Source organism: Artemia franciscana, chromosome 4 (genome assembly GCF_032884065.1).
Source record: "Artemia franciscana chromosome 4, ASM3288406v1, whole genome shotgun sequence".
NCBI lineage: Eukaryota > Metazoa > Arthropoda > Branchiopoda > Anostraca > Artemiidae > Artemia > Artemia franciscana.
This window is the reverse complement of record NC_088866.1, coordinates 42,222,678-42,244,878: the sequence shown is the minus strand read 5'-3', so window position 1 is coordinate 42,244,878 and position 22,201 is coordinate 42,222,678. Positions and strand designations below refer to the sequence as shown.

The window sequence follows — 22,201 nt, the reverse complement described above, 5'->3', positions numbered from 1 at the left end:
GTAGGTCATAAATATGAACTAACAATTCAACCAATCAGAATACTGACCTCGTCCCGCTGCCCGTGGGGCTCATGGACTAATTCGCTTCGCTCTATAGGTAATATTCACTCACAAAAATCACTATTCAACCAAATTCGTTTCACCAAGGCCTTCCTATAGCCAAAGAATATTTTAAAACAAATTTAATCTCGAACTGAAAAACTGTATAATCTCCATTACGTCCGAAAGCATTTCTTCAAATTAACGGTTCCCCGGTTCACTGGCTAGTTTCAACTTAGGTTTTGAAAATCTTAAAAAATTCCTTTGGAAAAATAGTTAATCTTTCCTAACTGTCGAGGTTGCTCACCTTTAAAAATCACGTACACCATTTTGTGTAGCATGGATTCCTCGGCATTATTTGAAAAACGGACATAAATTAAGTTTTTTTCAACTGAAAGTAAGGAGCGACATTAAAACTTTAATGAACAGAAATTATTCCGTATGTTAGGGTGTTTCCCCCCCCCTCGAAAAAAATAAAATATCATTGCAGTGTTGATTTTGCATTAAATTTAAATGAAAAACGGGCAAAGATTAATTTTTAAAAACAAATTTTTTGAAGGAATTGAAGAGCTACATCGGAACTTCAAACGAACAAAAATTATTGATTCACAGTCTATCTAACATATATCAATAAACCTAGTACAATTAAACCAAATAATCCTATTTCCCTATATTTATAGGATTATAGAAAACTAGCGCTTTACTGAAAACCCAAAACAATATGGGAGTTTGGTACAGTAAAAGTAAACTGATTAAGGCAACTTCTTACAGTATACAAATAAAGCTTTTTTTTAAATAATACTAATGTGTATCTCTTACATTTTAAGATTGTTTATTACTCATTATTGGTATTATAGCTGGTGAGACCAAATTGCTACCTGATAAATTAATCCAATATTTCTGTATGCTGTTCAGTAAGTTTGCGGTTATTAAAAAAGTATTTTTTTTATGTTTATGTTTTTAAGATAATTTTAATTATATACTGAAAGTTACTGATGTCACAGCTGGTGTAATACTATGAAAAGCTTTGTAGATTAGTTTTTTGTTGTCCGGCTAAGTACTCACTTTTAACTAATAAATCAACTTTGTTGTTTTTTGTGCTTGGTTTCTATGTTTTCAGCAAAGCGCTAGTTTTTTTAAATCTTACAGACATAGGGAAATATGATCATTTGGTTTATTTGTACTAGTTTATTGATATATGATAAATAGACTGTGGAGCCATAATATTTGTTCGCTTTAAGTTTCAACTTCGCACTTTACTTCCCTCAAAACTTTGCTTTTTAAATTAATTTTCTTAGAGGTGGGTAAGGGTTATCAAGGATTCTTTAGTGGAAGGATACCTGAAACAATACAAAATAACCGTTTTTAAGTGCAAATTTGATCTGCTCTTCAGGAAGATAGTTTACTTCAGTCTTACCTTGGTGGGGGGGGGGTGTTTTCTTTGAATAATTACACCTATGAAGCTGAACTTATTCGAACTGCGCTGATGACTTAAAGGTTTATTGGGGAAACCTTGAGGGCCAAGATTTTTTTTTTTGCTCTTTATTACTTAATCTATGTGTTTTATTTTAGGTCTACGCGAGTTGAAGGTTTATTTACATCAAATTCGACTTCTAGAAACCCTGCCAAATTGTCAAAGTCGCAGTTGTATTTGTTATTAGAAAGTGTAGACTTATCATTTATGTCCAGTCTTCTGTTCGACAGCAGGCCTGGGCTGAAGTTTTTAGTGCAAAAAGTTGCTTGCCTAGATCGTGCGGCTAATTGTTATAAACAGATAGAAATGTCCTGGTCCTCAAAATTCAGTCTACTTATTGAGCTTGTGTTACACGAGGTTGAAACTGTTGCCGAGGAAGATTCTGTTAATGCAGAGGAAGATGATCCACTGAAAAATGAATTTGCTAAGCATCTTAAACACCATTTAGAAAAACTCATTATTTTTTATAAAGGAGCATTTAGCACAATTCCTTCAATAGCTATTGGTGAGAACATAATGCGGAGATATTCAGTTGAAAACAAAGTATCAATAGAGAGCGAATTTGATGGTAGAATTGTCGCAACTGACGAAAGTGGCATGGCATCTAATTGTTCATTCGATGAGAAAAGTTGGAAAGAAGAAGATAATTATTCTAGCCTTACCTTTCGGTCATGTGAATATCCTAATAGAAGAGACGATTACAGCCCCTCGGAAAAAGGGCAAACAAAGGTATGCATTTTTATAATGCCTGCTACGTAGCATTGCTGTTATAGTATTCGCCTCAATTTAAACTAATTACATTAGAATTTAAAAGACATTCTAACTTTGTCGTGTTTTGTCTTTTTTATAGGGTGTATACTTGATTGAATTTTAGTATTATATAGGCATAAGAATGCTTCTTAGAAAGTAGGACTAGCCTAATATAAAAATTTTGAAGCAAAAATTTCTTCATAGAACTCTAATTATTTTTGTTATTCCTATTTAGATAAAGCCGTTGTATAAAAAAATTATCTGAACGTTCTTTGTATTCAAATACAAAAAAAAAGAAAAGAAAATCAAAGCCAGAACCAGTAGTAAATTTTCTTTTTGTGATTTCTTTTTGTCATTTTGGGGATTTCTGTTGTGTATGCGTTTAATTTATGTATTTCACTAGCATTAAAAGAAATACTACAGTAGCAATTTAGTTGACCTAAATAGCAGCAATAAAAGCCTCTACAGTAACCGATTGGGGTCCCCCTTCCCCCTGTGACGCTGATGGAATTGACTCGAAGTGACTTGGAATTTTCACATAATATAAAAATCTTAATGGCAGAAAAATAAACAAATTTAACCTATTTCACAACGGCTCTAAAGGCCAAGGGGTTGGGAATTACTCTTCCAGGGAATTTTGAAAATTTAGCATTTAAATGTTAGTATTTCAATTAAATAAAGTGACCTATTGTATGATAAATTTTACAAAATAATGAACCAAATTATTATTAGCAAATGCGCGTAGTTAACAACTAACTGTTTTTATTTGTTTCTTTTGATAGTAAATTGAATTTTTAAAAAAAAATTAGTTTTTTAACTGAAAGTAAGGAGCGACATTAAAACTTAAAACGAACAGAAATTACTCCTTATATGAAAGGGGCTTTTTCTCCTCAACGTACCAATCGTTTTACGCTAAAGTTTGACTCTTTCTCTTAACTCTACAATTTAAAACAGTAAAAAACTTTAGCGTAAAGAGCGGGGCGTTGGGGAGGAAAAGCCCCTTTCATATAAGGAGTAATTTATGTTCGTTTTAAGTTTTAATGTCGCTCCTTACTTTCAGTTGAAATTTTTTTTTTTTTATTTCTGGACGTTTTCGAATTAATGCATGTTTTTGATCTTGGTTCTCCGCACATAAATAATTAAAACGAAATTTGCATATTATTATTATTTTTTTGGTTAAATGGCTTTCTCATAGTTTTAATCGGAAGATTTTTAGAAAAAATGAGCGAGGGAGGAGGCCTAGTTACACTACAATTTTTTGACTACTTAAAAAGGCAACTAGAACTTTTAATTTTTTAGAACGTTTTCATTAGTAAATAATATACGTAACTTACGAATTAGCTTACGTAACCAACTTCTATATTCTTATGTTTTTATTGCGTATATGAGGGGGTTCACCCCCTCGTCAAAACTTAAAGCTTAAATTCTGTCCCAATTCCTTAAGAATGACCCCTGACAAAATCCCGACCCCATCACAGGCCGTAGGATAAATAGTTGAAATTACTAAAAATACTTTAGCGTAAAGAGCGAGGTATTACGTGGAGGTAAACCCTTCATATATGTAATAATTTTTGTTCATTTTAATTTTTAATGCTGCTCCTTACTTTAAGTTGAAAAAACTTTTCATATTTATTTTTCATTATTTTTTTTTAATAATGCTAGAAAATCCAGCGCCTCCTTCATTGAAATTCTCTTCCCCCATGATAAATTCCTCCATGGAAAGATCACCCCACGTAACCCCCCCTCCTCGGCTTCTCCCCCTCCAAACCAAAAAGAAAAACCCTGAAAATGGTTGTACACTTCCCAATAACCATTACTATATGTAAACACAGGTCAAAGTGTGTAACTTCCAGCCCCTCCCACGGGGACTGTGGGGGAGTAAGCCGTCCTCAAAGACATAGTTATTGGTTTTTTTACTATGGCGAATAAAATGGCTATCTCAGAATTTTGATCCGACGACTTTGGGAAAAAAATGAGCATGGAAGGGGGCCTAGGTGCCCTCCGATTTTTTTGGTCACTTAAAAAAGGCACTAGAACTTTTCCATTCCGTTTAAATGTGCCCTCTTGCAAAATTCTAGGACCACTGGGTCGACACGATCACCCGTGGGAAAAAGAAAAAATAAATAAATAAACACGCATCCGTGATTTGTCTTCTGGCAATCTATGTCTCTGGTGACTTTGGGGAAAAAAATGAGCATGGGAGGGTGCCTAGGTGCCCTCCAATCTTTTTGTCACTTAAAAAGGGCACTAGAACTTTTAATTTCCGTTAGAACTAGCCCTCCTGCGACATTCTAGGACCACTGAGTCGATACGATCACCCCTGGGAAAAAAAAAACAAAGAAACGAAAAAAAAACAAATAAACACGCATCCGTGATCTGTCTTCTGGCAAAAAAGAAGCGAAATTCCACATTTTTGTAGATATGAGCTTGAAACTTCTATAATAGGGTTCTCTGATACGCTGAATCTGATGTTGTGATTTTTGTTAAGATTGAATGACTTTTATGGGTGTTTCTCCCTATTTTCTAAAATGAGGCAAATTTTCTCAGGCTCGTAACTTTTGATGGGTAAGAAGAATCTTTATGAAACTTATATATATAAAATCAGCATTAAAATGCGATTCTTTTGATCTAACTATTGGTATCAAAATTCCATTTTTTATAATTTTGGTTGCTATTGAGCCGGGTCGCTCCTTGCTACAGTTCGTTACCACGAACTGTTTGATGTACAGAAATCTTTTTTGACCGGACCAATTCTTGACCAATACACTTGACCGATCTTAAGTATTTTGAAGTAAGGTTTATTCTTGCAATGTTTGTTTTTCTCTTTTTCATTGGTAAGGGCATGACCGTATCTAGGAGGAAGTGAACCTCCCCCCCCCTCGAAATTTTTATCCGACTCGTAGAAACTTATTAAATAAACGTAGAACTATTTTTGGGGAAGGGATACAAAACAACTTTAAAAACACATAAAAAAATTGGTTATATGCATTTTTTTAAAGTTGTTTTGTATCCCTTCCCCAAAAATAGTTCCTTCGAACAAGAATCCTGGCTAGTGCCTTGGTTAGGGAAGCAACTTATCAGGTTTGTTGAGATAATTTTCAAAATGGTTCATAACTGAATAGATTAAAACCCTTAATTTTTTTTCAATTTCAATTTATTAATATAATACGCATAACAAATAGAATACAGTGGGCTACCACGGAGAGACAGAGCTCGTGATTGTGGTGACCCCATCAATATTTACAACATAAATAATATTAGTTGAAGATCCAATACCCAAGTCCACGGCCCACCACACAAAGCAGAATGACAAAATAATTACCACAATAACAAAACAATCAAAAAAAAGATTAATGTTGAAAAGTTTCTAAGAAAAAATTTAAAAGTTCATGTCTTATTATATTATATGATTTAGTATCATCATATACAGTATGAAATTTTCTCCATGCGCTTGTTACCATGTTCCTTGGTGAAAATCTTGACCGCTCCGTTATAAATCGAGAATAAATATGCTGGTCTTTATGCCGAGTCTCATTAATGACGAAGTTCACCCTTTCTCCCAAGCATATCAATGGACTGAAAATAAACTGGGAGCATTTGACTGTCAAACTTAATTTTAAAAAGCACTGAAGAAATATTACATAGACAAGAAATAGGAAGGTTATGCATTAACAAATAAAGAGTTTCTGTCGTCGTCTTACCAGGGTATGACGAAGGTAATGGTAGATACTTATGTAAAATCCTTAGAGCCCGATTTTGCACAATTTGTAACGGTTTAAGATGGGTTTTAAATGTTACCAGATAAACAATAGGACAATATGATAAATGGGAATGAACTAAAGAAAACTATAACAATCTTAATATTTCATAACGGAAAAAATATTGCAACTTATACATGATTCCAACTACTTGTGCTGCTTTAGTTCGTAGATTATTAGTAGTTTCGTGAAGTGTGAGTTTTGAGATGGAATGAAAATAATGACATGTTTTTTTTTTTTCATTTAATGAAGAATTTGGATAATTTTAATGAATCATTGCAATGTTTATGGAGACTGTTTATGGAAAACTGGGCTAGAGTTAAGGGAATATCCAGGTTTTTTGTTTATATACATTTTGTTGCATTTTTACGAGTCAGACAGAATTTCTTCTCCTTTTTTTGGGAGGGGGGTTCAAACCCAGTGTCCCCCTGGATACAACCTTGGTTATAGTTCACAATAATATTATTACTGACAAAGTGATGTATTTTTACGAATATGTAAAATGACATGCTGTATTTGAAAATGGGAATCAAAAGAAAAATAAAATTCAAGGATTAATTAGGAAACTGTTTTAGAAGTACTAATTTTATTCTTAATTTATGTGTTTTATTTTTTATTTTACTCTGAAACTTATGTATAGTTTTTACCTGTAAGGGAACCGCAAAGACGGCAAGAAGAAATACATGTAAGGAAAGAGACGAGACTCATGATTCAGTAGTTGACGAAGAAAGAGCTCAAAGTCTACTCAAGGTAATTTCTCTTCATTTTCTCTTTCTCATTTATATCCCAATCCGAAAAGAACTACTGCACATATGTTCAGTTTGGTTACGCCTCTTGCTCTCCAAGAAGTCATGTATCTTAAAAATCCCAGTTATTTACTTTTTTAATGTGGAACTTGTTATCAGACTTAGTAGGCCTATATTCTTTTGATCATTGCACAAAAAAAGATTGGCTTTTCTTGTCAGGAGATTGCAGGGCTGCAATCCAGTTTCATTCAATAAGTCAATCAAGTTTCTCCTATTCTGCTTATGCACAGGGTTGCCACACGAAAAAAAATCACTAGATTTTAGTGATTCTTTCCAATAATCTATTGATTAATATGTTTATTTAGTGATTTTATTGCTTAGGCAATATAAAAAATCAATGGAAATAGTGGTAAGTTACTGGGGGTGGCAGCCCTAATTAGGCATAGGTGAATGTAAGATTTCCCTTTAGTTAAGCTTCTGTCCACCCTCGTCACAGTTTTTTTTCCAAATTAGGGACAAAACCCACGACCATATATTGTTTGCATGCACATAATAAACGCTCATAGCCAGCATATTTTTCTGAATTAAATTACAAATTCGGAGCTGACTTCCGATTGCCCATAATCAGGGATGAAATGGTTCGTTCCAAATCTCCAAGGCACGTTTGATCGTACTGCGGCACTTCCAGAATGATCAGTAGCACATATTTTGTTTCAAAAGAATGTGTGCTGATCACAAGGATAGTGTTTGGTGGTTATCCGCTATATTTGGTCCTAGTCCATGCCATTTTTAGCCTTTTTCTGTAAATATCTATTTCATATGCGGTATTGCCATTTCCAACATAGCTAATTACCTAACCAGACTGAGAGTTGTCTCATGGGACAATTTAACACAAACCACTTCGTTCAGTCCTGTAATCATTTCCAATATGGCCTTAAAGCTGTTTCTGGGGCCGATTTGTCGTTAAGTCTAAAAATAAACATTCATTATGGGTTTACTAAATTCTCGATGATTTTCTAATTGAATTTTCTTCCATGTTCTTTCTGATGATTTGATCGGATCGCCCCTATTCTTCCAAACACAGAATAACACAAGAAAAGGCGTGTTCAGGATTTTTGTTAGGGGGAGGGGGGGTCAAAAACTTTTAAAACGCATAAAAAATTTATTATATGCATTGCTGTTACTTTTTTCGAGTTGAACGAAAATTTTGGGGGATGCGGGTTCAAACACGGTACCCTCCCTCCCCTCCCTGCATATGGCTTTGGACACAAGTAATTGCCAAATAACACTCAAAGGCACTTCCACATTTGAAAGTCACTTCCACATATGAAAGTCGTCACCTTCCTTCACTTTGCTAAACGTGGTCACTTTAACAATTCCTTGTTAAAACTTATTTTGGTACTTTGTGGGGGCTATTAGCGCTGTGATAAGAACGAAGGGGTGTCATAACGCTCAAAATACCAATAAGATATAAAAATTGTACAATATAGTGAAATTGGAATGCCAATTCGGCGTGGGCCCTTAAAATGGCGGAAAATATGTAAAGCATACAATATTACTGTTTTCAGCATCTATTTTATCATAGACAAAAGGACATTGTCTTACATATAAAATGATTTTTTCCGATATATTATACTTTGTGATCAATCTACAATTACTTTTTTTTTTATTTGAAAATGGATGGTTTTTTCAATTGCCAAGAACAATGCAACATAATCGGTGGACCGTCTTTGCGTGTGAACGCTCATTAAAAAGACGGATGAAACCTTACGTAAAGAGCAAAATAAAGTTTTCTGTGGCAACATAGTTTTGTCTATCTCTAGTTTCTTAAGGATTGAACAGAAATAGCGTTTTCTTCCCGGTTTGAAAAAAATGTTCGCATACGACTATTCCGTCCTTTTAACAGGTTAGGCCTAGATAGCCAACTCTTGGCAAGTATTTTAAAGTTTTAACACACCTGACGCTAAAATAAATTTACGTTTTTAAAATGAATACTCTCAACAAACAAATTTCGTTTGTCCGATCATTCTACTAAATACTAAGTAAAATTTCACGAGCTTAAACCTCTGTAGTGTGCAACTCTACAAATCTTGTATGTAAATAGTCCCGTTTTGAGACAATCTCTCTATCTTAAATAAGTCAGTATAAAAATACAAAAAATATTTGGAGTGGGCTGGCAATGTAGACAGAAATCCTAGTATGAGAGTCAACTTCATTTTAGCGTGAAAAAACACAGCGCCATTTTGTGTACAACTCTCGGCACGTCACAGGTTAAATAAATTTGTCAAAGTTATTTTTTTTTAAAGATACCAAATGCTTTTCTGTCATGCTTTAAAATATTTCTGCCCTAACATATATTATATAATCTTGCATTTCATCCGCAAAAAGTATTATCGATTATTTTGATCAGTCAAACAAGAGTTTTTGAGTCTCTCTCCACCAGTGCTTTCCATTATTTCACCTGAAACATGGCCGCATTCCAGTTACATGAAAATCCCTGAGAATTTGGACTAATTTGTCGTAGCAAAGTTGGACAGAAAAAAAAAGTTTTAAAGTTTACAAAAACTAGGTATATGGAGAATAATAAAGGGTAATTAAGTTAATGATATGTTTCGTGAACAAGGCAAACATTTTGTGTGAGATCATCCGGGTGGAATACATCCGCTCCACTACCAAGGAGAATTAAGCAAGCACTGTACTTACAATTTCGTGTGACAAGAATAGTTATATAATAATGCCTTTATACAAAATTATGTTTATAATGCATTTGTTATTTCTTCACGGTAAAACAAATTATACTCCTGCCTTTTTTTGTATCATTATAGATTGATCACTTCCGTTCCCGCTATCTGAATAGTAACAAAAAAAAACAAATTGCTGATAATTATTTTCATTAGCTTATGAAAGACCACAAGGAATTGATTAAAATAATACGTGACATATTGTAATTGTGTAGTGGTGGCTTTCTTTATTATGGAATATTACGCCAAAACAATTTAGCAAATATTTGCCATGTTTCTCTTTTTAATCCCAGGATCAAATACTTGCCAGAAATTAGGCTCTGTTTACATGAATTTAAAACAATGTGTACTTTTAAGCTATCTTATTTTTCATAAAGACGGTACATTCAACCGATAGTTAAAGCTCAAATTGTCAACTTCTGTTTATCGCATAGATGTTGACATGCGTTTGGTGAAGCGTCGTGACCTTACACATTCAAATTTTCCTTTTCAATATTAAACCCTTGATAATTAAGTCCTCTTAAAATCGTCCATGGAAGTGAAAAGCTAGCTTTGAAACATAATAAATCATACCACTACAACTACTGCAACTGCTAGCAACTCACTGCAGCACCCTGAGGCGAACACAACTGCACACGCTCCTTTTCCTCCTTAATCTGTCTAAAGGTTTCCTCCTTGGACCTTCCCAAGAAGTTTTAATCCCCTTTAAATCATATCTTATGACCTCCTCCCAACCCATTTGGGGGCGACCTCCTTTTCGTTGACCCTATGGTGATGGCCGAAAGGAGGATCTTTTTCAGTCTGTCGTCCTTCATCCGCAAAACGTGTCCTAGCCATTTCAATCTTTCTCTGATTGTAGCCTTAGAGAGCCGGACAGAAACACATTTTTCTTGCAGCTTACTGTTTAAAATACAGTCAGTTAAATGCGTGTCCAAAACTAAAAACGTAGAGTTTTAAAAAGTAGAGTTTTGACATGGTGTCAAACTTTAGCGTAAAGAGCGGGGCGTTGCGTAGGGGAGAACCCTTTTCATATACGGAATAATTTCTGTTCGTTTTAAGTTTTAATGTCGCTCCTTACTTGCAATTAAAAACACTTGATTTTTTATTTTTACTGATAGAGGTTCTGATCCCATCTTAATCTAGAAACAAGCCTAAGCCATATTATTTGTTCCCCATTGCTTAATCTACGCGCCATACCAGTTAGCGTATATCTGTTTCTGTTGAGTATGTGGTTTTAAAACCCATTTGGTTTTTGGATAAAGAAAATTTTGTCTTAGGATCGCTAATGAAAAACCAACGATTTAACCTTTCCATCACTGTCAGCCTCGGGGATTTTAGGGATACTAACTGGTATTGGAAAAATCGTCTACTCAGGGTAAGATAAAAAAAAAACGATATCTTTTGCTTTCAGTCATATTCTGGGAATATAGCCTGAAGTGAGGCTCCTTAGCCATGCATTGTAAATGGTTTGTATCTTTTCCCATCCTTTATTTGGACCATGATTGGGTAAATTCCATCAGCATCTGGGGCTTTAAATAGTTGGAAATTACCCTCAACTTTTTTAAACCAAGTCAACTGTTAAGGCTGTAGGTATTAGTCTATCTGCCATATTGGGGTAAATACTAAAGACTTGTTTTTGGGCTAATAACTGTTGTGTCATTTATATAAAGATTTTTTCATTTCTACAAAATTCCACCAGTTCTTTTACCTTCACTGTGATGCCCTACTATCATGAGGCATAAATATTACACATTGAAAGCCTTCAACATTCTTAGTACAGTAATCGGATAATCTATATTTCTCGAAAAAAAATTTGAAATGGCAATTCGCTCTAGGAGCGATGCTGACATTTATTTGTGTCGATGTCAACTTCCTGGGGCTTTCCATTACTTGTCCTCCTTTTCAGCAGCCCCGGCCAAATTATATGAAGCGGATTGGCAATACTGTAAATTGATTTACCAGCAATCCAGTCTCTTTACCTCCTGGAATACCGTTACAGTTTTGGTGAAGGTACTGCCTCGTCTTGTATTATGGGGGGGGGGGGGCAAGTCGCACCTTCATTTGTTCAGGTTGGACCTGCTATTGTAAAGCGATTGCGGAAATACAAGTCCCTTCATTCCAATTGCTAGCTGGAAGTTACGTTTCTCAATTTCTTCTTACAGTCCAACGTCAATGGCTAAGTAAGTAAATCTCACATCTACATTGAGATGAAACCTGGTTAAACTGAATTGTGTCCTGCCCAAGGAATTTATTGTTAGCCAATTGGCGTCTCTTGTAGACCGCAGCATGGGTCTCCCTCGCAGAATTTGTATCTTGAGGTGCATCTCGTCTTGCTATGGCCAGGTATCCTATCTCAGTGTCATTAATCTCCTTCTTCACCCATGTGGCCATAAAACACCGTGAGTCAGCTGCAAGTCGTAAGTCATTACTACATGGCCTTATCCCATTCTCCGCTACCCCTGGGTCTAGGAGAAATGTAACGATTCTTGCCAGTCACTCTAACTCTCGTCCCTTCTGCAAGGCTTGTGCATTTGAATTTACGGCTACTTGGCTTTCATGCTTCCAAGATGTTGTTTGTTTTGCGATCAACTTCAAAATCTATCAGTTAATTTATTGGTTTACAAGAAACCGCTAAGTTTTTAATAAAGGAGTCATAAGCCCATTTGTCAGACAGAGCGTCGCATGGCTAATTATCTTAATATTCTATTACCGGATGGCTTCCTCTGTTAAATTGGTCAATCTATTTTTCAACGCAACGGCAGTCGTTGGTTGTGCATAGTTATAATCAAACGCTTGAGGGCCTTTGTTAGCATAAATATTATACGAAGTGTCATTTTCAACAACTAACAGGACATATTAATAGTCTCTCGACAAAGTAATTTCCTGAAAAAAAGCTGCTTCCTGCATTTGTTCTTAAAATAACCAAATTAGTCTGAATATAGTCAAACATTTTGACTTGGTGAGAAGATCTTTGTAATTAGGAATCACAGCCAGTGAAGCAGGCGCAAATGTTCCAGTGTCGTAACACTTGATTTTGTACTCGTTCAGATTAAAACAAAGCAATTTCAAACTTTTTTTATATATATAATGTATGAAAATATACTAAGAAGTTTGTTGTATATTGGTATTACCACAGCTTTCAAATGTAACTATAAACCTAGATGTAAGACAGCGATATCTGTAGAGGAGCCTGTGACTTATAACTACCAACTATGACTCCTAGCTCTGACTCTAATTCCTATAAACTCAGGAGCAAAGTATGAACTGTTTCTTTTTAATTAATATTTTGTCACATTTAATATAGGCTTAGGTTGGTGTTCTGTCACTACCAATCGAAACTAGATCTAGGCTACATGGGCAACGTGAGGTGCTGCGGTAACCTTTGTTCGGCTTCACCGAGTAAAGTGTTGCGAGAGCAACACATGGCTTTTGTTTATAAAATAAACAAAATAAATACTAGGTACGCCAACTAGCAAAAGTTGCAAACCCCTCATTGCTGCATATGGTTGTAGCTTAACAGCCGATTATTATTTAGTCCCCTACACGTCTTACCACTGGAGCCAAATTGGTCTTACCATCAAATACGCCGGAAACAAATAATAGGTACGCCAACTAGCAAAAGTCGCGAACCCCTCATTGCCGAAGATGATTATGAGCTAACAGCTGATTGTTGATTAAAGCTCCTCTATATATGTCACAATCGATATCGACCTATTTTTAGTTTCAGAACGTCATTACTTAGAAAAGAGCAAAGGATAAACTCTAATTTCTTTAGTAATGAGAGAACTTTTAACGATTAAGTGGCACATCTGATACCATTTCCCACCGCAATCATAAGTGCGAAAAACCAAATTATAAACTCGGCTGAAATCACGAACAGAAATGGGTAGAAACACAAGCAAAAACCATCCTTTTGGCCCCAGGCAAGAGTTCTACGAAGCTTTCCAAAATGCAAAGTCATATTCATCAGTTTGGCCTAAGGTCCACACTTTCTGTAAAAACCGCAGAGGTTAGACCCTTACCACTTTCTAGGAATAAGCTGAAAGCGGGTTGCCAAGAAAAAAAAACAAAAAAAAAAACGACAAAACCAAAGTGTTGCTCTCGCATCACAATTTGAACTATATAGAAATGGCAAATGTAGGCTGCAGAGAATACCCCAAAACATTGCATATAAACGCTTGAAAAGTTGTAAGCGTCCGTATTTGTTGATTTTTGCTGATTTCAAATCCTAAGTGAGGTTATAATCCCAATTTTGAAGATCTAATTTGAACTACTCCAGATTTTTCAAAAGTAAATTGAAGAAAATATGCAAGAAGATAATAAAGCTAAGTTGAAATTTTGAAAAAAAAAAACAATATTTGCCATCTAGCTGTCGGTTAAATACCAAATTGGTGTGATAAACATGCTATATTTTGCAATTCAAGCTTATATCTCACGCCACTGATATCAGGCGCCAGTTTTAAAACTGTGAACCAGGTCGAGTTGAGGAATTCTCAGCAACAAAGTAAAACACACTTTCAAGAAAATGAATTCGGTCTTTGGGTTCTAATATTTTATTTCCAAATAAAAGTTGTTATCAGTTCTGACTAAAAGTTTGTATATCTCTTATAGCAAATTCAAAGTAATTACTGAAATTTTTGTCATATAGTAGCAGCAAATGTTCCTTAAATTTCTCCTTGGTTCGCCATTGCCTTATTTTGATTATTGAGGCCCAAGCCCGTATCTATCACATGATGTATAATCCTTGCAGTAAATTAATAGCTGCTGCGGCTCCACATCCCTGGCCCTACGGGCTCTACGCTATGAGAAATTGTTCCTTCTCACCAGCAGAGTAGTGAATCACCTGATATTAACTATCCATAGGTCGGATTCCTCAACTGATTAGACTTTGGATTATCCTCTTTTTTTTAACTTTAGACGCATGTTCCATCCTTAATTTGGATTTTTTTTTTTTTTTTTTTTTTTTTTTTTTTTTTTTTTTTTTTTGCAACAGCAGGCTGTTTTGGTTTGCTTTAGCCATAAATCCCCTGCAGTGATCGAATCTGTTGTTTAATCTAGTGTTTTCTGGACAATTTAAACAGTAAAAATTGTAATTTTGTACAGTGTGTGTAGACTTTAAATTTTAAACTTTCCAAGAATATTGTTTTCACTAGACCAATAGGCTAAATTGTGTCCTATTCGGATTGAGAGGGAACAGCTCCCCTCCCATATACAATAAGTCTATTTTAATTTCAAACCCTTAATCAGTCTTTAATTCAATTTTAGAGACACTTTATTTGTTTTTTGCTTTGTGAAGATTTTTTTTAATTACTTGTGTAAGTTGCATTTTTCTTGAAAGTGGTATTGTCGGATCTCCATGAAATTTATTGTAGCCTACTGAGTATGTGACCTTTCAAATCTGCCCCTGATGGGGATAAAGTTTAAAAATACCACTTCTACCACATAACTTAATCACAGCGGGCGCTTGCTCTCTCCTCTGCTGCATATTTGTTTGGAACCGCCATTTTACAGAAAGGTTGGGTTTGTCTCAGTAGATCTAAAAGCAAAGCCTTAAACCTTCACATTCCTTTTCAAATGTTATCATTTAAAGAAACATATGTAAAACTAGGCCCAAGGTCTTATTTAGCTTGAGCCACCTTCCAAAGAATGAGTTACGCATTGGTTTATTATAAAGTGACTTACTAAAGGCTTTCATCGGATTAAAGCCTCCTTTCTCTCTCCTGAATTGTGTTTGTTGTTGTTTGGTGTTTGGCGCATACTACCAATATAGGTCATATGCGTTCACATCTCTTCTGAATTAAAACCCTCGATATATGCCTACACCTTCCTCTTTAAGAAGCCAGATTTCTGAGAGTTCTAATGCACCAAAGCTTCTGTGTTTTCGCATTTTGCTCCACCGGAAACATTCCCAGTTCTCCGCCAAAATCGAAAATCATTTTAGGCAATATGAATTTATCGGTATTTGAAAGATGCTTTTCACGTCGCTGTCAAGCCTTAAGAGCTTATCTGATGATCTCACACTTTTGTTTAATTTTTTAAAAGTCTTAGCTAAATTTTTAGCAAAGAGAGGATCAGCTGGCCACTGCAGATCAGAAGAATCAAATAAGGATCTAAGATACATTGCCCCGCAGACCCTTCCTTTGAGAACACCTTAGCAAATTGTTTTTGGTAGTCATCTTATAAGTGTGTAAAAGTAAGAGACGACCTATAGGCGTACCACTGACGTTTTACAATGGTTAAATACAATCTTAACAGGGTCATATCCAAGATTTTATTCGGGGGGGGGGATATAAAAGGATTTTTCTGGGGGGTCTTACAAAAAACTTTTAAAAACGCATCAAAATTTTGTATAGTATGCAGTTTGTTACGTTTTATGAAGCGGACAAATATTTCGGAGCAAGAGGGGGGGGGGGGCTCAGACCGCTGAACCCCCTTCCCCCTGGATGTGACATTGAATCTAAATACAGTCCAAGATTACGTGTTTTAAAATTTTATCAGTCTGTCTTTTTCTTTTTCTGATTTGGATGAGATGAGATCGTTGCGATATTTCTAAAACCCTCTATTTAGCATTCTGTTAGAAAGGGGAAATCCGTTTTAATATCAGATACAGAAGAAAATTTAGGATTTTGAAAGATTAAATCTTAAACACCGAATCCAAGTGAAGGCTGAGGTAGTAAGACAATCCCAGTGAGGCATCAAGGTCTGTAAAAAAATTAAAAACAAAAATAAATTATAAGATGTTCTCCGTATTTATGTAGATGAATGGCAATCACGGGCATGATTGCAAACTTTTTTTTTATGAACATACTGCAAATTAATAAAAGCTAGAATGATAGGCCGTAAGCCGCGAAATCTCGAAGCTTATTTTCTGTAGAATTCATTCTGATCTTCTATTGATATGTTTTTTTGTGTGTGAAAATCTTGGCGAAGCTCAAAGTTCTGGCGAGCTTTCAAAAAGTCAGGGAAAGTTGCAATGCTGATGCCAGTATCGTTGTTCAAATGTCTATAACATTAAATTCTGAGTCATGTTTTTCCTTTTTTATAGGACAGAGAAACGCGTTGCTGTGTAGCAAACAGCATGGTTGCTTCGACTCTTCAAACTTTAGGCAAACTATCCAAGAAAGATCTTAAAGTTTTGCAACCATGGCTTGCCTCTACACTGGGTTTTTTAACAGAAGAGGTTTCTTCTCCCATGCTGCGTAGAGGAGTTGCTGAGTTACTAGCCGCATTTAACACGGTTAACACAAAAAATTAGCTCTGCACCGCTGTGTTTCCACGGGCACTTTTGCTGATCTTTTGAAGTAACATGTGTTTAGCCAAATTTTTTATTATGTTTGTAGAATCGAAGTGGATGGCTATAAATTAAATTAGGAAGATTCCGTGACAAGTTGCAGTTTCTTTTTTTACTGTCCAAAAAATTCTTGTCTTAATTTTAGTTACTTTCGTCTCAATTCTAATAATCAAGTTTTATGGTTTCTTTGCAAAAAATACTGCTTTTAGTTTCGCTTATTTTCCTGTGTGGTTGTCCATGCGCTCAAAATTTGCTGTGAATTTTTGTAAAACTCGTTTCAAAGACTATAAATACCTAATGAAGATGTGACGCAATGGGAAAACCCCTATTTGTAGAATATCACTACACCAAAACTGGATTTGTGCATCCTGCACTTTCTATGGAAACGAGTTGAATGCTTAGAAAGGTTCGTCAAAAAAGTCCTTTTGCAATGTTTATAGTTGCTCATGTGTATTTACTTCATATGAGATATGGCAGATCAGCGCGATTCAAAAGACGCTCAGTTAACTCTTGCTCAAAGAATAGCGCAGTCTTATTTGTTACAGGTACGGTGATCATTCGTCACGGAAATTTCGGGACAGGCTTGGACTTAAGCGCTCAGTCTTTGTTTCCTTAAGGTTATCAAAATATCTCCGGAAAGCGTGACTTTTCAAACATTGGAAACACTATATTAAGAAGACGCAGCTTTCATGTTGAAGTTATTCATTTTCAAAATTTTCCCCCAAAAAGTCCTAGTGTTGCCTAAAAGCTGTTATTTTGGACAAAATTCAAGAGGATAAATAGGTGTTTTGCTTAAATCTTTTCAGTTATGCCCCAAATTGTAGCTTAACTCTAAATGCTTATCATCTCTAGGAGCTATTCAAGTCTTGATCTTTAACTCACACCGAAAGGAGAACATACATTATTAATATCAGGATCAGATACTTGTCCTATCTATCCCTTCACCAAACTAGAATTACGATATTGCATGAAGTTTTTCTTAGAGAATAATCTATACTTGCTTAAAAAATGGAAAAGTTTTCCAGCGACTTTCTACCAATTTTCAATGTATTCTATAATCGAATAAAATGCTTAGCAAATTTGAAAATATAATCGGGTAGATGGATAAAGCAAAATCATAGCTACTGAATGACAGCTGGTCTGTCGCCTTACAACAAAACCTTAAAACTGTTGGACTACAGGTAAGTAACATCTCAAAAACTTGTATAGAGAGAATATAAACCTTAACCAAGAAGAAAGAGCAGTACTTTTTTGATAGTGTTACTGTTAATTGTAGCAGAAATAGATGGTATTTTTTTGCGCAAAAATAAAACTAATATATTATACTGGTCTATTTTATCGATCACTTATTTCACCATTTTCATTTAATGCATAATTAAAAAGATAACTGTTAGCACCGATTGCTATTTTTCTTCTTTTGTCTTGCTTGTCAGCCAAAGTAGAAATCTGATAGAAGAACTTTTTCCCTCTTTCAGTATCGTTCGCGAAGATTCACACCGATGTAGGCTATGTTGCGGGCGCTTGATTGGGGGACAACCTTATTAAATAATTGCCAAGTCGTGTCACGGATTTTAATATTAAGCTTCTTGTTACCGTGACTACATATCAAAACGAAGACACATTATTCGCCTAAATTACGTAATTTTGTAGGTTTTTCTCACTCAAATTCTGGCTTAAAAAACGTTTTCCCGCGTAAACCCTAAAAGGCTTATTTTCTGTCTCATATAAAAATGTAAAATGTCAGATATGTTTGCTTGTTTCGGTCACGTGAAAGTATGTGATCGAAATTGTGGATGGCAATTTTTGTTTCGGTTGTCTTACTTTTCGTTATCAAGAAGGTTGTCACTGCTGTTGGCGATGGTATTTTTGAATTCTTAGATTAAAATCTTTGTGGAATAATTTGTTTTTATATGCTATTAAATTATTTGCTTGCCTTGAAATAGCATACATCGCTTATTTTGTGATAGAAATATCATCAAATTTGCTTTCATTCTGTTTTTTATAAATTTGGACTTCATAATTTTGGAACTGCTTTTGTCTCGTTTTCAGGAATTTAAATCCAGAACTTCACATTCAAATTGGAGTGAAGGACTTTTGAAATACTCGAATATGGAATGTAATATATTTATTGGGTTTTAACGTCTTTGGTGACGCTTACAAAAAACTTTTTGCTTGGAAAAAGCTAGCCAAAAATAAGTGACGACGTTTAGTTGGCTTTAAAACTTTAAAAAGAGCCAAAATTATTTTTAAAAAAATATTGTTTAAGAAAGTGCTGTGCTAATTAGAACGTATGTACTGCTCAGGGAAGTGCCAAAGGAGGTTTTACTGTGGGAGGTACCAAAGGACAAGGGTCATTCCGCGCTGAAGAAAAGACCTTAAGGTTGACCCATAGTTGGCCCTCTCTAAATGTTTTTTCACTTGGGCACATAGGTCCACGCGTTTCATGAGGGCTGAGGACTGAAGACCTTTTCAGTAGTGGTTACTCAAATTGCACGAGATTGTGTGAGATAATTTGAAGTTTTACATTTTATTGTTTGGCTATTCTTTTTCCCACTTCCCAAAAATTTCATAAGCTGGCCGAGCTTTGCGTTTTAAACACAAAGAAGAACATCACAAGGGTTTAAAAATGAAGCATGTCTTGCAACTTGGTCCATAAAAGCTGTTCAAGAATTTTTGAAGAATTTTGTTCATAACCCTGGTCTCCATAGCCATTTCAGGGATCCTTCTATAAGTAGTAATTTTCGCAGGAGCGATCAAATACTAATCCTCAAGTTCTTATTGCGACTCTGCTGCACAAGACAATGTCTAAAATCTTGGAAAGATAATTTTAATGATTATTCAGAAAGCCAAATGTCTCAAAATACGCTCCCTCTAATTTTGAAAAATTTTAGTACTATGAAAAAGAACTATTTTCTTCTACTAAAAAAAAGTTGTCAATTTGGTCTTTCACATTTAAGAGGAAAGAAGCTTTATTAAAAGTTTATAAGTTTATTCTTATAAACCAACAGCTCTGAGGTCCCACAATGTGCTTTGAATTGCACAATGCTCAAAGGACATTTTAGTTTTATTGATTTTATCCTCTCGTAAGTTGTTTTTTCTTGTTTGTATTGCTGAGGACCCTTGGACATAGGGCCGAAATATTCATTCTAATTTGTTTCCCACTGTCTTAAAAAATTCCCTATTGTTCTTCTTGTTTTTGGTGTTTGTGATGGAAAGGCAGTGTGGACTTCGTAGTTATTGACGTCTCGCTTACTGGAGTTTGGAGAGGTAGAAAGGTTACTGCTGTCTCCTCATTCCAGTTTTCAATCGGTTTTGAAAGTTTTATTGATTCGATAGGAGTGGTCTCCTAGGACTCATCCAGGGCTTAAATTTGAAATACAACTCTCTAATCTGAGGGTGTTGTAAATATGCCAAAACTTGAAGTTTAACCTTGGGCTCAAACCCTCCGAAGTTTTTTTGCACATGAAGAAAAGTTTGGGTGAATATCAATTTTTGGACGCATCCAGAGGTTGCCCACTCTCTACCATCTTCTGTGCATCTCATCTACACTTTATCTGCCATGTGTCATCCATTTCTACCGTTCTCTGTATCTTCCCGCCATGCATGACAAAGTTCACGTCACCTGTAGCTTACTTCTATCACGCGTGGCGAGCGCCACTCGGAGTATACAATTTTTAAAACGGATCATCCCATCAACCATATCTTAGCTGTAAATTGACGCAAAACATGCTTGCTTTTTTTACTTTTCTGTGAGCACTGCGAATTATCTTGGTTAATGCTGTCGTGTAGCACGGCTTAAACTGAACATACAAACAAGATTGGCATGGTTTTGGTTTGCCAAGGGTACCTTACTACCTGTATCAGGACGGCTATTAATAAAGATGATGTTATCTTATTTTTTCTTTCTTTTTCTTTTAGCGACTAAAATTGTTCAAGAACTAGAGAAGTAAGTAATCGCAGTTTATTTAAAATATATATTCAGTAAAAAAATATTTTATTTGCTTGCAGATTAATTTTGAAGCTTATTGTTCTTTGATAGAGGCCAAGATTTCCATTTACTTTGTTAAAATGAAATTTATGCACAAATACCTGACTTTTCAAGCAGTTTTGAATTTCCTCAAATGATCCTTGGGTGGCGTTATCACGCTGCTTCTAATGGAAGTTTCAAACCACCTTATTTTCAGGTATTTTCCAATTATAGATCATTTATTTTATTGGTGACTTGGAATATTTTATCAACGTTCTTAAACCAGTTTTTCAGTTTCAGTGCAACAAATACAAAGGCCATCAATCGCAGCTAAAGAGAATAAATAGATTGTGTATTGTTTTTTTTTTATTTTCCTTCAAGATTGTATACTTGCGAATGATAAGGGGCTATATATTCTATTATACTCGCCTCTTTTTTTCCTTCTTGAGTTGACATTTCCAAACACTATACTGATCAATGCTAAACCTATGACGTTATTTGGCTGTAGTTTATGACTAGGAGTTCCATTTTCAATTGAACAATATCCCAAGATGCACTTGCAAAGAATCCCAAGGTTTGAAAGAAAATCCAGAAACATTAAATAATAGCAATTGATATGCTTAATGGTCTTTTTTAGTATAATATTTAATATAGTTATTTTTGTAAAATCCCAAGTTTCGAACGGAAATCCTAGCATCCTTCGGAGAATCCGAATGAGTTGCAGCCATGTTTATAACCGGTACATGTTCCCCGTAACGTTTATTGCGCAATCGTGCAAATAAGTATAATTTTTTTCTGTTTTAAGAACTATTTAGAACTTTTTTCTAAATTCAAACTCAGAAAAGAATTTTACTTCTTTTTTGTAAATATAGCTTGATTTTTGCAATGATACTTTTTATTTGAAGTCTACTTGATTTTCTACCTTATTGACATAAGAAGCGGATTTCGATTTTACCTAAAATTCTAGCCCTTTAAGCCTCCGTAAAAAAAATGTTCCTTTAAATCATAAAGGTCTTGCATGACGTTTGAAAGGTGAGCGTATGTAAGATATAACAGATAGTGTTGCCTATTTTAAGCCTATTATCTCCTTCTTCTGGTCATTATTTGGTGAGGATCGTCCTTTTTTACAATATGGGAGTTTTTATGTCGTGGAAACAAGTTAATGTTTAGTGTACCTCTGTGTTTCTCAATAAAAAGATGTTGTATGCATTATCAATCATATACAATTGTAAACTCTACTCTTAGAACTTAGTAGTCATATCAGGTTGTTAACCACGGTATTAAAGTGTATACAATAGTATGTTTTTGCGCATTGGAGCAGTAAAATGTGTATAAAACGATTTTTGGCAATATAGAATCGTTTTGTGAACGAAAAATACTAACGAATCAATAAAAAGAATGTATTTCTAATGTCAGACCAGCATTATAAAAACTG

At 35.0% G+C, this 22,201-nt stretch overlaps 1 protein-coding gene across 1 annotated transcript in view; it reads left to right on the top strand.

Annotated features, from left to right (window-relative positions):
* The window catches only part of LOC136026448 (brefeldin A-inhibited guanine nucleotide-exchange protein 3-like), a 109,244-nt gene extending 87,266 nt beyond the window's left edge, over positions 1-21,978 (top strand). The window contains exons 3-5 of the mRNA XM_065703045.1: positions 1,612-2,242; positions 6,676-6,771; positions 16,554-21,978. Coding sequence (XP_065559117.1) covers positions 1,612-2,242; positions 6,676-6,771; positions 16,554-16,763 — 937 coding nt within the window. The 3' untranslated portion in view covers positions 16,764-21,978. The remainder of the gene's footprint in view (positions 1-1,611; positions 2,243-6,675; positions 6,772-16,553) is intronic.
* Positions 21,979-22,201: the final 223 nt, after the last annotated feature.